Genomic DNA, 17,324 nt, shown 5'->3' with positions numbered 1-17,324 from the left:
CCACACCACGGTCTTGGGAAGCACCAGGAGAACATCACCACCACCCCTTCACCTCACCTTGCCTCGCCGAAAGCATACGGGTTGGGAAACGGGGCTGGATATTTGCAGATCCAGTGTTCACATTTTCATTGCTCTCATACACACGTTGCACTTCCAGAGGAAAAGAAGAAAGAAGTAGCAAGGGAAGAAGCATGTTTTTGTCTGCAGGTGCTTTCTGCTGGCTTGCTTTGCTCCTCAGTATCCTGCAAGCACGGGCTGCCATTGAAAATCAAATGAATTCTCAATTGCTTCCTTCCAATTCAATAAGTGGAGGAAAGCAGAAATCTACCACCATCGCTGGAAGGAAACAGGGCAAAGGCATGGGCTCAGGCAGAAAGCTTCTTCCTTTCCTCAGGGATGATCCTGGGGAGATGGGAGTGCACCCTTGGGGGACTTGGAGAAGAACCTCACCTCCATCCACCCTGGAAGCACGAGAATGCATTATCTACCATGGTCTTGGGTGGGTTTTTTTATTGCTCTCTGACATTTCTCACTAATGCATGGCATTCCCCTCCCACCAATCTTCTGTGAATTTTTTACAGGTGTAAGCAATCTTGTGTCGTCATTGCATTTCCCTCTTACCAATCTTTTGTGAATTTTTTACAGGTGTAAACAACCTTGTGTCATCATTGCATTCCCCTCCCACCAATCTTCAGTGAATTTTTTACAGGTGTAAGGAAACCTTGTGTCGTCATTGCATTTCCCTCTTACCAATCTTCTGTGAATTTTTTACAGGTGTAAGCAACCTTGTGTCGTCATTGCATTTCTCTCTTACCAATCTTTTGTGAATTTTTTACAGGTGTAAACAACCTTGTGTCATCATTACATTCCCCTCCCACCAATCTTCTGTGAATTTTTTACAGGTGTAAGGAAACCTTGTGTCGTCATTGAATTGCCCTCCCACCGATCTTCTGTGAATTTTTTACAGGTGTAAACAACCTTGTGTCATCATTGTTTTTCTAGAGGTGATGAGGGTGCGTTGTTGTTACAGCCATTAGGAATCGTTTTACCTTTATCAGACAAAAGATAAAACAGTCTTTTTGTCTTTAAAAGACAAAAGAGCAGGCAAAAAGATAGAGTCTGGCCCCGGATGGAATGTTTTGGGCTGTATTTATTTTTTTTGCTAACTCGGGGAGTAGGAACGTCCCTTTTTTGTCGTTTTTTCTCACTGTAATTTTGCGATTCTCCCTCTCTCGCAGCTGGACGGAGCCCTCGGCCGCTTGCGAGGTGCGCGAAGGCGCGGAGGAGCTGACGGAGCCGCTGGAGCAGTGCACGGCCTGGCTGCGCGCCTACTTCTGCGAGCCGGCGAGGACGGCGAGCCTCCCCGTGCCGGCCTTCCACCACCCGCTGCTGCGGCGAGGTCTGTGCCGCGGGGGCACCCCCTTCCCTGCCCCTGCTCCCATCACCCGGGGCGGGTGCTGCCTCCCGGCTCCCCAGCCTCGCGGTCAGTGGCGGGCGAAAGGAATGCGGTTCAGCTCCCGATGGGCGTTTGGCCGGAAGGGTTTGAGGGTGAACGCAACCGAAGGGCGGCGGGATCTTCAGTAGGGTCCTTTGTCCGCTTAAATTGGCTTTTCAGTAGGGTCGTTGTGCGCTTAATTTGGTTTTTTTGCCGGCCAGGGAGGGAGCGAGGCTCAGGCACGTCCATGTCTGTTGGCAAAGACACCTCCCCGCTGCCGTAGAAGCCGTCGGTGATTGTCAGGTTGCGTAAGGTAGCTATAGTTTGATTCCTCAAAGCCATCGTATTTGGGGTTTTTTTAAGCAAAGAACGAGTATTGTTACAAGGTATTACGCTGCTCGTGTTTTTAGATAAAAACAAGACCTGAGGAAAGTTTCTGCTTACTGTTCTCCGCTTACTGGCTGTGTTCCTGAAGACCTTGTAACAGAAGTCGATCACTTGAAATGAAATAGATCTCATTATTTAAAAAAAAAAAAAAAAAAAAATAATTCTCAGGAGCCTGCTTTTTGCAGTGCCTTCTGGTCTGTCCATAAATATGTTAATTTCCCAGGGAATAAAATCTCTGGTTTAATAGATCTATTTTTTAATTGTATTTGATTCCATAATAACATGTCACCAAAAAGGGAACACTATCCTCTACCCTACGTGAGGTAAGATAGCACTGGATTTTGTATACACTCTAAATGATATGTACTTTTTCTTTTTTTGTGGTTCAAAGTGAAAGACACCTTTTAAATATGGGTACATAGGTTTGTATTTTAAGGTTCAGGGGCTATACATCAGTACCTGTGTAAAACAATGGCCAGTTTTACCTGTGGAAAGGAGGGGCTGTTTTGGCAGACACACCTTTGCCAACAACATCTACAAGAACTCAGCTGTCTGCTGTTAATTGCTGGTTTTACTTTAATTCCTATAAAGAGTTGGTTTCTTCTTGCTGTTACACTTTCTTATTCTTAATTACCTAGTGGCAGCTGCAAGTAAAACAACGAAACCAAAATGCAGTTGTTGTGCCGAGCGTCCTGCAGATAATCAGGCTGCTGCTTTCAGAAAGTGGGAGCCTGACATTTTATGAGCTTTGCACCATACCTTTGTTTTAACGATGAACTTCTGTACTTATTCTTCCACGTTATGAAAACTTCTCGGTGCAACATCTTGCATATCAAATTACAGGGTGGGTCCTAAGTGTTTTTTAAACTGTGTATTGCACTTTCTCCCTCTATTTTTTTTATACAAACATCATTTTTCTCAACTACTAAAACATTTCATTCAGAAGTTTTCGTGAAACCATCCAATTAACATGGGAGAGAGTAAGCACTAATGACACCATGAGGTCAGAGTTGCCAAAATGCTCACGAAGTATGGCCGTCTAGGTGATCATATTATCATTTGAGGAGGTTTTTTTATTAGCTGGGATGAAATGAAGACCCGTATTGTGAAAACTTCACGGTTGGGGCGAATGTGAATGGGCAGTGCTAGATGGGAAATAATTACTGCTGCTCTTCCTTCCATCTTTGAATAACATCAGTGGAATTCTGCTTCCCAGACATCCACCAGAAGGTTATAAGACATTTAAAGTAGTGCTTTTACTTGTATTAATTTTCCTAAATTGGCTACTGAATTCTTTTTAGCTTGGCTAATGAAATTTCTTGGTCTGAGGGCTGCTGGTGTTGTTCCAGCTTGCTGGTTTGGGGTTTAGCCCTGAGCAGGCTTGCCCCTTGACTTACGGTCGGAGGTGGTGGGGGACGTTACCTTCCCCAGGCAGCAACCTTCCTGTGCAGGCAACACTGGAAGAGTCCGGAGATCATTTAAAAGAGGGAAAATATTTGTTAATAGGAAGCTTCTTGAGGGAAAGCAATCGTCTCCCTTGAATTTTTTTTTTTTGAGAGCTGCCTGCGGGGTGGGAATGGGAGGTGGCCAGTGGCCATGAGCATCAATTCTGGGTCTCTCTGCACTACCCGTGGCTTTGCGGAGGGTGCGGCCGGTGGTCCCATGGCCGGGGTGGCCATGCGCTGGGCAGCAGTGGCCCTAACTGGGTCTGAGCTCCTGTACCACAGGTTCAGTGCTGGGGGGACACTGGAGAGCAGTTTTCTCCTTTTTAACGTGTGCAGGTTCAAGGTTTTTTAATTTAGTTGGGTTATTTGTTCTTGGACTGAGAGCAGGTGTGCGTGTTTTATGAGGGGAGAGGCAGGTATGTAGTGGAAATGCTAAGGAAGAATTTATCGGTAGAAATCACAGTGATGTGGTAGCATTTCTATTCTTCTCTTACTTTCTCCTAGTAATACTTTCATAAAATAGAAAAAAAATTATATTGAAGGAATATGGGAATACATGCCAAAAAATTTGAAGACATTTTTAAAAAGTTATTTAGTGGAAAGATAAGGTAAAAAATGCATTATAATAGATTACATTGTAGTTTTCAATTTATCTGCAAGTCAGAAATGCAGTAATGCTAAATTAGGAGTTTGGTATTTATTTACTTTTTCACATTTACATTTGAAAGTGCCTACTCATTTCTCCAGGCACTTAAAAATGCAGAACAAACATAAGCGAGAGCACGAGGATCCAAAGCCGGGAAGGCTTTTTCTCATCACGCTGATTTCCTTACATGCCTCTCTTCATCAGCAGCTCTTCCAACAAATCATCAAAACCTTTGGCCCTCCTTTTCCCCCCTTCCCTGTAAATATGACCCCTTGTAGTGTGGTTCTTTGATAGCACACGATTGGAGTTCCATCATCAAGTGCTTTTGTGGTCAGGACTGATTATTGAATGTTTTCTTTCTTAATTAGTGCTTTTATAATTTTTTTTTTTTTCTGTGCTAGCATCATCTGAGGACAGGAAGGGTTTTCCTTATATCACTTTAAAGAGGTTCCTCACTTAACAAAAAAGCGTGAAGTGCTTTTGGGATGAAGCACTTCTCAACTCACGGTCAATTTTCTGCAGCTCTTTTTGTGCCGACTGTTAAGACGCGGTCCCTCGTGGAGAGGAAAACAGTGACAACCAACCTTGTGGCAACCAAAGCGGTGAGATTTTCAAATCCAGGCAGTGGAGGTATCTCACAGGTTACAGAAGGCCACCTTTGCCAAGCTCGGCGTTACCTGTAGCTGCGCCGGGTGTTGGGGCTGGCGGGAGAGGCACAGCCTGACCACCTCCCGGCCGCGGCCGGCTGATCGAAGACACCCAGTTGGTGAGCACCTGAAAAAAAAAAAAAAAAAAACATTGAGCCGTATGCTTTGCGTTTCTGGGCTCACGGGGAAGCGAGGCGCCGGTCCCCCCTTCGAACATGGAGCACCTTCCTGCTGACAGTGAAAATACGATAATAACCGTTCCGCCACGCTGTCGTAATTTGGTCGCCAAGTACACGCGCATTACCAAGCCACAGTTGAGCTGAATTGTGACATTGACTGTTTCAGCGCCTCATCTTGCGCCTTAAATTTTTCTAAAGTGCCTTTAATTTTCTAAAGTACTATTGTAAGGGCGGGGAACGTGTTTAAAAGCACCCTAAATACATAGTTAACCAATCCTCCTCATAACTCACCGCTGGCAAAGTTTGAATCTGAAGCACGGATGCTGTAGCCCAGCTTGAGGCAGGCAGAAGTTTGAAGCTGCTTTCCCAACGCTTCCAGGAGCTGTTGGCTTACTGGCTGTCTAGTTTAGCCTATGCATCTGATTTATTGTTTTGGTTTTTAAATGCAATTGAAAAACTGGAATTTTCAACAGTTTGCATCAGGGCCTGTGCTCAAAGTGGAATTTCACTGAGCAAAGGAAAAATCAGTTTTTCCTACTTCTCTGCAGCGTGACTTCAAGGTGTTACACCTCAAAAAAATCACTGAACCTTTATAATGAGAAGTGATTAATTGGTCTTAATGTATCATGGTCATTAGCCCCCCTTTATATATGAAGAAGAAAAATTGACCCTGTTACTGTTTTGAAGCCTATGCACGAGTTGCTTGATTTGTGGGCCCGCAGAATGGAAAAGGCGATGTTAAATTGGCCAGTCGTGAATTCCCTGACTTTTTCTTTATTCGTGCTTTAGAACCGTAGTGGCTGCAGTTGCAGAAAGCACCGCAGGTCTGGACGCTGCGGCGAGGCACGGTTGTGTGTTCGCAGACCAGATGGCTCATTAGAGGGACAAGAGCAGAGGAAATTGGAGACACACTAAGACTTTTCCTTTGGCCTGCGACGAGCAGCAGCCCCGGAGCTCTGCTCTTTGCGTGCCGTGCCATGCTGTGCCGCCGTCCTCACCGGATTAAGTCCTTTAGCTTTCCAAAACCACGCTTTTATATCCTTGGCTCCGGAGTTCCTCAGTCGGCTCCCCGTGCAGGAAGCGTGGGCCTGAAGCGAAGCTTTGCCTTTCAGCCCCATCCAGCTCCATCACCCCGTTTCTTCACCCAAACTGAAATACCGCGTCAGGGCAGGTCTCTGCAGGTCTGCAGGCGGCGTTGTCTGTGTCACCCCTCCAAACCAAAGGCGGAGAAAAGCTGTGCAAAAAGATCGAGGAGGAGCAACCTGAGGTTGGAGGCGGAGAAAAGCTGTGCAAAAAGATCGAGGAGGAACAACCTGAGGTTGGAGACTGAGAGGTGAGCTGTGCGAGCCAGATTAGTAGCTGAAATTTCCCATGCGTAATGTAGGTTATTCATCCAAGAAGGGATATTGATGAAACACCTCATACGTAATGGGAGCAAAGAGTCTTCGAAGAAACTGGTAGTACCTCCATTCTCCCTTCAGGATGACTTTGCTCCAGACCCGGGCCTGCAATCCATAATTTCGCCGTGATTTCCTGGGAGCCTTCTGGCTCGGAAGCTCGAGCCAAGGCAGCGTCGGCGGGTGAACCTGGCGGAGTCCCTGCCAAGGGCCAGCGGAGCGCGCTGTAAAACCCCGGCTGCGGGCTGAAGAAACTGTTCACTTTCTGGTGTCGCCTCTGGGGAGTCGGACTCGTCCTTCGTTCCCATCTGTGTGATCTCCCCGGGCTCTGCACGTCCTGTGGAATCTCTCCCCCTAGAAAGCACCTGCGGAGAAAATCTTTCCATTAATTGCATCTTGATGACTCTTTCCCCTTCCGGCCAGTGGCACTCCGTAGCACCTCTTTATTTTACTGGTTTTGCACATTCTAAACTATTTATTTTTTTTTTAATGCATCAAATTAGGAAAGAAAAGTAGATTTTATGCATTCTGGCTGTAACTCGTCAAAGGCCAAAGGTTTTTGGTTTGGTTTTTTTTTTTTTTTTTCCCTTTTTGTGGTTGGAATGCTCAAATCACAAGTTTTCTGAGGGTTGTGAGGCTGTTAATTGGCTTACTTCTGAGATGTCAGATTCAACATCCCATGAATGCTTACGTTTAAAGGAAGTGTTATTTAATGATTGTGCTGCTTACCCTAGCTGCAGTGTGCAGTATATCCTAAGAGTAAATTTTTCTCACAGTTTAGCCAAAGACATTCAATACATAAAGATTATTTAAATAGGAAAAGCATTTACAGTATTAAGATGAGTATAGATCTATTTTTCCTTGCTTTAAATCACAGATTTTTTAAAAAAATGAACATAAAAAGCATTGACTTTGTTGAGATACTGCCTAGTAGAGATAGAAAGTTTGAAGCCAGTTTATGGATAATAGGATAGCAACTCTGTCCTCGCGTTCAGTGGGAAAGAAAGGGCTGGTAAAAATGTTGTTCTTTAAAACATGAGTAAACTACTTTTCAGGAGCTGCAGGAGCAGAGGGGGAAGGTCTGAGTCTGAAAGTGGAGAAGGTGTGAAAAAAAAAAAAAATGATGGAAAGATTAGCTGGAGGACACTGTGGGATGTCAGGTGTCCTGGTCGGTCCTGAGGTCACTGCACAGCTTCGGTTTATGTAACGGGAAAATATGCAATGTTATCTTGGGGTGATTTGCAGCCTTGAGGAGAACAGGAGAAAATGGGAGTTAAGGGTGAGAGCAGGTGAGGGACGGGAAGGATGAACTTGACCTACGAATGATTTCATTGAGCTCTGGTAACTTCGGTCATTAGTAGGAAAAGTAACCGTAGGCATTTTAAGTACATCTTAAGAGTTTTCTGCTAACTTCTAAACTGATGCTTGCATGGTGTTAGCAAGACAATAAATACTAAAGTGAGTATCTTCACAATTTCGCTATCTTTATTAACTTGTAATTCTTAAAGTGATGGCCTGTGGGGTGCGAGAGACACATCTATACAGACGTATATATATCCCTGAGTCCTATGTAGTTTTAATTTTCTTCAGTCTTGGGAATGACTTGTAACTTTTTTTGCCCTTTTAAAATAAATTGTACCTACTTTTAATGTCTTAAAAGACTTTTCTAATGTGTTCTATTATACATAAATCCATGTGCAATATCTGAAAATATGCCAGGTGGCTGGAGCTTACTAGGATGATAGGCAGCCAAACAGGGTGCTAAAGAGAGACAAGTGGGTTTGGGCTTGTCTGGAACTTCTCTGAGTACATATTTTTGTGGTGCAGGCATATAAGTGTACGGGGCCAACATATTTACTTAGTCCCATGGTGATCTTTTTTTCTCAAATGTTGTAAAGTCGAGACTGTAATTGTCAGATGTTACATCAAGGGCCAGTTCGTGTGATTTCCTTCTTTTGTTTTAGATATGTGCGTGTGTATATGCATACATATATATAAAAAATAAATTGGGTTTGAGTGGCAGGTGTGGTGCAGCTGACAGCCCTACCTCTCACTGGCGCAATGAGAATGATGCAGTGACCAAGCCCCAGGCCAGGTGATGCCACTTCATTGATTGCCAGCTTCTTCAAAGCTTAACTGTCCTCAATAGGAAAAGCAGAAAGCTCGGCCTACAGAAAAACTCCAGGAGCCAACCTGCCCCAGTATCATCTCTCCATGTAAAAACTGAAAATTCATTGAAGCTCAACTGGGAAAGTATAAGTCCACCACCATTACGAGGTTATATTTATATTTTTGCAGGATTGAGTTGTGCTATTGATTAACCTGCTGAGGAGGAGGCAACTCCTTTCCTAGACAACTGCAAAATGTCATTCTTGCCGTTTATTTATGTTGCAATTTGTGAAATTCTTTTAATTTTGTTGCAGAGATTGAATTCACTAATGGAAAAAAGTTGAGAAATGTTTCTGACTTTCCCCTTTTTGTTCCTGCAGCTTCATCAGGCACGCAAATACATTTCTATTTAGGCTTTTAGAAAATGTTATTGTAAAGTAATGTGAAATAATCTGTTTGAAAACGTTAGTACTTGACATATCTGGACATGGCAGATTCAAGTGCAACGAGATGACAAGCTTTCGTATTTCTGTCTGCCAGCGCAAAATTCAAATTCCAGAGACTGGCACCTCTTTTTATTGCCATTTCAAGTGAGAATAGTTTTGATAAGCAGAAAGTCACTGTTTTGCTAGTCATTGAATGGGTTTCTACAATCCAATACTTTCCTACAATTTTCTCCAAACAGAAATCAATCCTCTCCAACCTTCAAAAATTAAAACAACAAACCCCACAACTAGCCCGGTTACTTTTATGTCTCAAATTCTTTTTCCAGCCCAGTTGGCCCAATTGCTTTCTATCAACTGTTTGTATTTATAAACAAAACTAAACAAAGAAAAATCAGTATAAATGCATTCTGTATTTAAAAAATTCTTGTTGCAGTTCCTATTGAATTCAGAGCAAAATTCCTGTCGTTTTCAGTGGAAGCTTCTCTGGTTTTAGGTGTACGTTAAGGACTACTCTTAATTTGATTTCACTGTTCATAGGATAAATTGTCTGACGAATAGACAACGTTTATGACAGTTCAGGCCCTGTGAGGTGCAAATGTCCTTTTTGCCACTGTCCCTGGCACGCTGTCGGGATTTAGGCAAAGCATTTTGGATGCGCCGATTCCGGGGACGGCAGAGGAAACGTAACTCTTGGGGTTGTGGGGGTTTGGTGGAGCCTTACAGGGTAACGGTGGCCTGAGGTGTGACCTTTGAAGGAGTCCAGGTACGGGGAGAGCAGTGTGTCCTGTCGTGGGGAAGGTAGTGAAAGGGTCAGTTATTTTAAAAAAAAAAAAAAAAAAAAAAAAAAAAGCATTGTATTTTCAGTAAGATAATCCTTTCCTGTCAATATTCTTGAGATTAATTACAGGTAGGCCACAGGCAGAATAAAGGAGCGTTATCTAAGTAGGGGTTCTATTAGGTGAGAGTGGATTGAAGATGTTCACCTGTAAGATGTCACTGTACGGTGGCAAAATTTTTACTTGCTCTCAGAGAACTTGGGGATATTGGAGCAATGCATGGTGACTCTGCAGTAGCTGCAGAGATGCTTGGATCTTGAAATTATTCCAAACCCAGGTTGTTTTTTCAAAAGGAAGGGTTTGTGTTTGGTACCTTAGGCTCTTTGGTACGATTTCCCTGACGCTGCGGTCGGGATGGCTGTGGTGGGGTGGAAGAAGTTGGCTCTGCAGCATCGCTGTAATTAATCTGCAGCTCTGAAAGCCGCAGGCATGGGATGCTTCTTGATAAAGTCAGTACGTTCAAAACCATATCCTTTCTTCCTCCATAAAATAAAAGGAATAAGTTGACCCTGATACAAGAAATATCTTGACCAACCTGGTAACTTTTGACATTGCTGCTTGTAGATGAAATTTAGATAAAAAGGTAAGAATTGAAGGGAGAGAAAAACAACTACTAATGTGGGAAAAAGACTTCTTGTATCCGGAGTCTTGTGGTCATCATCTTCACCCAAAGCCCCAGACCTTAGCAACCTGCTAACACTGCAGACCTGTGAGGAATAAGTTTAATTTAATTCATTTTTCCTTTGATTTGTTTGTTTGCTCGCCACACATGCAGCCCCATGTAACCTTTGCACCCTTACTTAATAACAACCTATATAATCAAGGTAAAAGGAAAGGATTTTATAAATGTAGCCCCCACACCTGTTTTATTAATGAACTTTCAACCAAGTTTACTTAAATCCCTTTATCGATGGGAAATACTATCAATACTCATATACATTTAACCTGTCCAGTGTTTCAAAGGTAATGTGCTTAATGTGACTGTTACTATGGTGAGCACCTTGTTTCTAAATACCACTGTTAATTTTTTTTTTTTTTTTTTTCCAGAAAATGAAAATATAGTGGCATTTACAACAGCCTTTATGTTAGGGGAACATAGATAAATTCATCTGATGAGAAGCCATTTTATAATATAGATACTTTGCTGCTGCTTGACCTAAAGATGCCCCTTTCTGACCTATTTCCAAGACATTTTGACATGTCTCCTTTTGGAGTTTTCTGAACATGCGAGCTGACGAGTATATTCTGGGAAAAACAAGGACTTGCTTCGCTGTAAAAACATACTTTTCACAAGAAATTTGCATCCCGCACTCTTCTCCGAATAAAATATGCAAGAACAACATAAATGGCATACTTTTTTTTTTTTTTTCCTTTCTTTCTTTTTTTCCCCATGAATTGGGCCTTTGATGTTCAAGAGGAGCCAGTATTAAAGGACATCCCTAGAAGGCTGTAGAAATTGTTCCTATTTATGACAAATGTAAAATAGTACAAATCTAGCTGAATGTGATGGTGTCATTAGTTTGTGAATCGCATCCTTGAAAATAACTGTGGAGGAGCCAAATCGGTTTAAAAGAAGATAACAAAATGGTTTAAGCTACTTAGGTTGAATGCCAATTATATTTTAATATTCAACTGAGCATATTTTACTAAGAAAAAAGGCAGCGTCGACGCATGCATAACTCATTGGCAGCGTCGACCAGCTGTGCCACTCTTCTCTTCGAATCACTTTGTGCATTTTAGTAGCATGGTAATTTAGTAGAGAACTACCTGAGTGATGGCATTTTCAATGAGCAGGTAATCTACAGAGAATTTTTATATGGTTATGAGTTCTGTGCTTCAGCCTGGCAACACAAAAATACATCAAGACCAATTACGGTATCAACTTTCAGCGTGATACCCTTGCCACGCAAGTGCATGTATTTCTGCCCCAGGCATTTCAAATTGCATCTAATTTGAAATCTTTGGGGTTTTAATTAAATTTCAGAATATATGGAATTCTTCATTAGTACCTGCTCTGAATAGCAGATTATACCTCTCTCAGTCTCTCGTTAAAGAAGTAGGCTGTGGTAAATAGCATGTTCAAGAACTGATCATTTGTGGTGCCTGGATATTGGGAACAGAAATAGTGAAATGCAAAATAATATCAAAAAGATTATTAGTCCAGTGAGGGACTCTTGATTTGTATTTTAATGGAATTTTACATTTCTCTTAATGATTTGCAAATTGTCCTCTGATTATAAGATGCATTAAGCTTTTCATTTTAATGGAGAGACACAGCCATTAGCAGAATTTTTTTTCTGTCTTCTTTTTAGAGTGCTTCCCTGCAGCAGATAAATATTGAAACCATTAACACCTTTTGATGTACTTTATAGTGCTGCAGCTTGGACCAATACATGAATGAACGTGGCCTTTTATATTTTAGCACTTTGCTTGAAGCTCATGATTGTCGTTACATGGGTGAACAATGACTGGAGCTATACGTTTTCAGGCAAGCAATAAAATATGTGTACCTCCCTATAATTAACGTTCCAAATGTTTCAGTGAGCATCATTCCTATTTAATGCAAAAAGAAAAAGTAAAGCCAACGAAAGTCAAGATCTGAAATTCAGATTGAGGGTGCTCTGACCTTAACTCTGACCATCCTTTAAGGGAGAAGTGCTGCGGTCTCTCTTCAAGCAGGGTTTGTAAAGGTTTTGCACACAACTTCTCAGTGGGCAAGTACACAAACGCATTCTCTGTTGCAGACGCAAAAATATGTGTACGCTCTTCATTTGTCAATCTGAAAGTCAAATTTCCTCCTTGCTTTCAGCTTAACCTGAACCTTTAATGTTGTATAAACACGTTTGTGCCTGTGCTGATTTCATTGGGCTTGGCAGAAGGGCACGGGATGAGGAAACAGCCTCGTTTTTTGTGGCAGGTTGTGAAGCATAAATAGTATTTTCCAGATACTGCAGATTTATGTAAAATAATGGGGCTGTTAGATCAGATAAATGCGTACTTACTCACCTTACTAACTTATAAAAATCCCTGTAATATTCTTTAGATACTTGGAAAAGCGAATCATTCTTTAAGAGGTGCAGGACAAGCGTGGTTTTAAGGAGTGTGCTCCTTTCCCAACCCCACCTGCTTCTCTCACCCCGCAAATAACCCAGAATTTCTGTCTGTGCTTTTGTAGACTTCTCCTGTCCTGGCAGGTGACCACTTTCTGCAAGAACTTCCTCCAAACAAGGTGGTTACTTCAGGGTTGCCTGTTAATTTAGCAGACTCTAGTGTCTGAAAAGCCATCGGGGTCACTGATAGGACTTCTGCTCTGTTTGCTTTCAGGATGTCTGCTTAAATAATTTGAATCTCGGGAATTCAAGTTGCAGTTCATTTAGCAGTGCGCTGTGTATGATGGCACCGTTACCCCTCAAGAGGCTAAGTGACTTCATGAAATCGTGCTTTACGTCTTCATAGTTGTTTTGCTGACTGCTTAAATGTGTGCTCCTTAAAAAATGAAAGAAAATAATAAACAAACAAACAAACAAAAAAAAACCACAACACTCTGAGGTTGAAGCTAGAAGATTCTAGGAATTAATTGCTGCTGCTTTCACACGTGACTTGAAAGGATGTTGCATCATTTGTGAGTTAGTGTTTGTAAAGTGCTCTGTAAGAGTTCAGCTTCTGTCGTGGTTTAACCCCGGCCGGCAGCTCAGCCGCTCGCTCCCCCCCAGTGGGATGGGGGAGAGAATCGGCGGGTAAAGGTGAGAAAACTCATGGGTTAAACCCTTTTCATCTTAACGGGTAAAGCAGAAGCCCCACGCCCGCCAAGCAAACCAAGGAATTGACTCCCCACGTCCCATCGCAGTGGGGTTCAGCCACCCCGGGACAGCCGGGCTCCCTCGTGCCTAACGGTGACTTGGGGAGTCAAACGCCGTCGTTCCGAACGTCCCCCCTTCCTCCTCCTCCCCCAGCTCTGTCTGCTGGGCAGCACGGCGCGCGGTCTGGGATGTCCCCGGGGTCCCTTGGGGTCGGCTGTGCCCCCCCCCAGCTCCTTGGGCCCCCCCCAGACACTCACCGGTGGGGTGAGGAGCAGAAGAGGCCTTGGCTTTGGGTAAGTGCCGACCAACCGTAACTGAAACATCCCAGTGGGATCAGCACTGTCCTCAGCACCAACCCAACCCATGGCCCCCCACCAGCTACCGCCAGGAAAATTAACTCTACCCCAGCCAAAACCAGCACAGCTTCATACAGCAGATATTTATAGTTCAACAGTAAATTAGTACACACTAAACAGAAAATCGGTACTTTGATACTAACTTAATTTGCATGCAGGAAGCAAATAGTTACATTTGTTGACAGTTAAGCGATTTAATATTATTTCTAGCTTGCACATTTACAAAGAAACTTACAGAAATCTAAAGGAAGTGCTATTTGTATCTTAGGCAAGTGGAGATCCTATACTTTGTTCACATAGCGGAGCAAATTTGCATTGCACGTTTCCTATATTAATTTTCTAGGGCAGGTTATCTTTGGTAACACAATCTTCACAAAGCAACTGAGGGTGCAGATTTCTTGATCCAGAGACATTTGGGAGTGGATATTTGGGGCCATGCTGAAAAATGAAGCAGTGAAAACACCTCATCGATGTAATTCTAAGTGGAATTAGAGAGGAAAAAGCAATTATGTGTGAAGCAGCGAAAGCTACAGGAGAGATGATGGTGCATCCCAGGCTCCCTCCCCCCGTCACACCCAGGTCCTCTGCCATCGGTCAGCGTAGAGAACAACCAGAAAACCTGTGCTGAGACAATCCAGTGATTAACCATCATTGTGAAAGTGTTGCTGGTTGACAGTTTTGAAGAGAGATCATCATTACTGTCTCCAAAATAACCTGGCTCGGTGGTGCCCCGTTTCATGAGTGGACATAGGATGGGTCTGTGCATATAATTCCCAGGGCACGCTAAGGGAGTCCTCCTGGGCTGTGTTGCAGTGCACGATATTGTATCCTAAGAGGGGAACTGCGTCTGTGCTTGTAGGGTGATATAGCAAATTGCAGTTTGCAGAATCAGTTTTACACAAGACGATATTAAAATCCATGGATTTATTCTCATTTACATCACGGGAGCATGTTGGAGCCCTGAGATGATTAAAAAAAAAAAAAAAAAAAAAAAACAAACATATGCATGAAGTTTAGAGCCCACAGTTTCACACTTAGAGCGTGGTGGCTGTAGGTTTTGTGCGTGTGTGTTGTGAATAGAGGGCTGGGAGTATTCAAGTTCCTTGTTTGGGTATGTCACTTTATTTCTCCAAAGCTGCCCAATTTGTAGGTCATCGGCACTCCCAGGCTTAGTTTTAAACCTGATGATTCTAAGCCAAGACCTCAAACCAGAGGTCGTGATGAGTTTGAAATTTTGATGTTAGTAAGCTTAATTTATAGGTATAAATTGGAAATCGTGCATTATCAACACACATGAGTGCTTGAATCCTTTTTCTTCACCTTGTATTTTGAGTTCATTCGTATGGGAGTGACACTTCCAGTGTATCCATAAATCTTTGAAAGTTTTCTGCAGAACCTCCCTGCCTGTTCCAGTCTAACTATAACCAGATGGTCCTGCCTACCTTTCCAAAATCCCAGCGTAATTAGGAAACTACTTCTTCTCTGATTTATTCCGGAGCTGGGGGCAGGTTTGTGCGTCTCGTTAACAGGACGAGTCAGGAGAAGAGCTGGATCGTAGCAGCAGCTGGGAGGCTGCATTTTTGTTGAGTTCCAACCATGCAGATTGTGGTAAATTGAATTTCATTTTTGTTTTTTTCTCTGGAGAAGGAGAGGAGCAGCCTTCGCAGGTCTGGCATCAGCCGTGGTGCTTTCAACAGGCAATAACAAGCACTCCGAGAAATGGGAAAAAAAGAGGGTTGAGGTGGGACCAGAAGTTCCATTTCAGTGTGTGCCTGCAGTCATTTCTCGATTTTAAGTCAGATGATGGCCAGTTGTGCTCTCCTGTCACACGTGGCTCTTCAGTAGAGATTTTTATTGCCATTTGAGAGCAGAGTTCAGTTCCCAAGCTCGGTCTGCAAATTGCAGCTGATAAGGAGAATTTAGAAGACACCCAGGTGAAGTTCTTGGTGAGTACCAGCTCTCTGACAAAGTTAAATAGAGATGAGTCCCTCATTTATTTCTATCTTGAATGGAAAAATACAAATTTAATTTTCTGGCTCAGTCATTTAGAAATTGCAGCTGAGGTGGTGCGTTGTATTTCTGGAAGGACTATTCTGTGTCCTTTCCAGAACAGGTATGGCATTAAATACCGATAAAATATGAAAAAATAACCTGAATTTTGAAGTGAATGAGATAGTGGTTGATATTTTTCATTGCTCTGATCCGGTGGCTTGTATATATGCTTGTAGTGGCTCCTATGTGTATTACAAATATTCCTGAAGTCAGTAAAAAGTTATTTTTACGTACTTTGCACAGTTATTTCCTGCTCCCAAAATTGACGTATTTGAAACAAAGCAAGAACATTTGCTCCTAGAGTGAGATTTTGAATGGCAAATAGAAGCCTGGAGCAGACTGCCGTACCTGATCATTAAACCTGTAGGTACGGCATTGTAGAAATACCCAACAGGTCTTAGTTGGTGTCTCGGCAGTGGAGGCGACTGCAAACTGGGGATGCTTGTCTTGGGCTCTGGCTGCTTGCCTCAAACCTCGCTCAAAACCCACAGCACTAGAAAAATGCAAAGGGGTGGCTTAGCCCCAAACCAGAACGTTGGGTGTCTTGCTAATTTTAAGCCACTTGCCTTCGTATGCCCAACGGCTCATTGAAGAGTCTTGGTCTCTTGGAGCCTGCTGGGAAGAGCTCGCTGACGGGCTCCTGCCGCGCAGATGGGGGCTGGGGCTGGCACCTCGTGTCAGCACTCAGGAGACGAACCTAAAACTACAGAAAACCATAATTTTCTCTTAAAACAACCATATTAAGCAATTGGTCATTTTCTGTGCACTGCGGCGTTTCCTACTTCCCAACATATTACCATTTAAAATGCACCAAATTGTTGCTTTTTGTCGACGATGCATTTGACCTGGGAGGTGGGCATTGATGGCAAGCCTTAACACTGTGCAAGCTGTGATTTATACTATTTATTTTTTAATGTACCTGAAAGGGGATGCTCGGAGTGTTTCCTTCAATGCACAGACGTGCGAGTTTTGGAGGAACCCGAGAGGAGCTCCCAGCTGAACGCAGCAGAGACGTCCCGGGCTGAAAGGGCTCTGCTTCTCCCCTGCGGCATCAAGAAACTCCCTGAGAACTTGGTCCTGTTTGTAAAGCAGCCAAGAGATGCACGATGCAGGAATTTGAAAAGCGCGATTTTTTTGTTGGTCTTTTAACAGGGGAGGAGTGCGGAACAACAGTGGCTGGTGCTGCCTTCCCTTGCTGTATTTTGCGGGGGGCTTTGCTCTTTTTTTCCCCTTCTGCCTTGTGTTACCGCGCTGCTTCCTGGCGGTGTGGGTCCCCGAGCTTGCACCGAAACCTGCCCCGGTTGGAGAAATCGCCTCCCAGCTCCCGCTCCCTGTTCCAGGAGCAAATACCACTTGGAAGGCAAAATGTGGTCAAGGCCGCTGCGCGTTTGCTCTGTAGGTCTCTGCGTTTCCAACAGGCATTCGCTCGCCAGCTCATGTGCTATCAGATCAAGGTTAAAATGTTCTCTCCCCGCTCCCATCTTGAAGGGGAAGGACGGGGGTGATTAGGATGAGTTGTTGCGATGCCGCAGACTTGGTTACGTGATGGACTGAACTTGGGCTGTAGCACCGGTATTGTATTTTAATCT

The 17,324-nt window shown here is 43.4% G+C and overlaps 1 protein-coding gene across 1 annotated transcript in view; it reads left to right on the top strand.

The window, feature by feature from the left end:
- MGMT (O-6-methylguanine-DNA methyltransferase) overlaps positions 1-17,324 on the top strand; it is a 170,303-nt gene that overhangs the window by 133,535 nt on the left and 19,444 nt on the right. The window contains exon 4 of the mRNA XM_042788751.1: positions 1,239-1,399. Coding sequence (XP_042644685.1) covers positions 1,239-1,399 — 161 coding nt within the window. The remainder of the gene's footprint in view (positions 1-1,238; positions 1,400-17,324) is intronic.

Source organism: Tyto alba, unplaced genomic scaffold (assembly GCF_018691265.1).
Source record: "Tyto alba isolate M040663 unplaced genomic scaffold, T.alba_DEE_v4.0 Super-Scaffold_1, whole genome shotgun sequence".
Lineage (NCBI taxonomy): Eukaryota > Metazoa > Chordata > Aves > Strigiformes > Tytonidae > Tyto > Tyto alba.
This window is presented reverse-complemented; position numbering and strand designations above follow the sequence as displayed.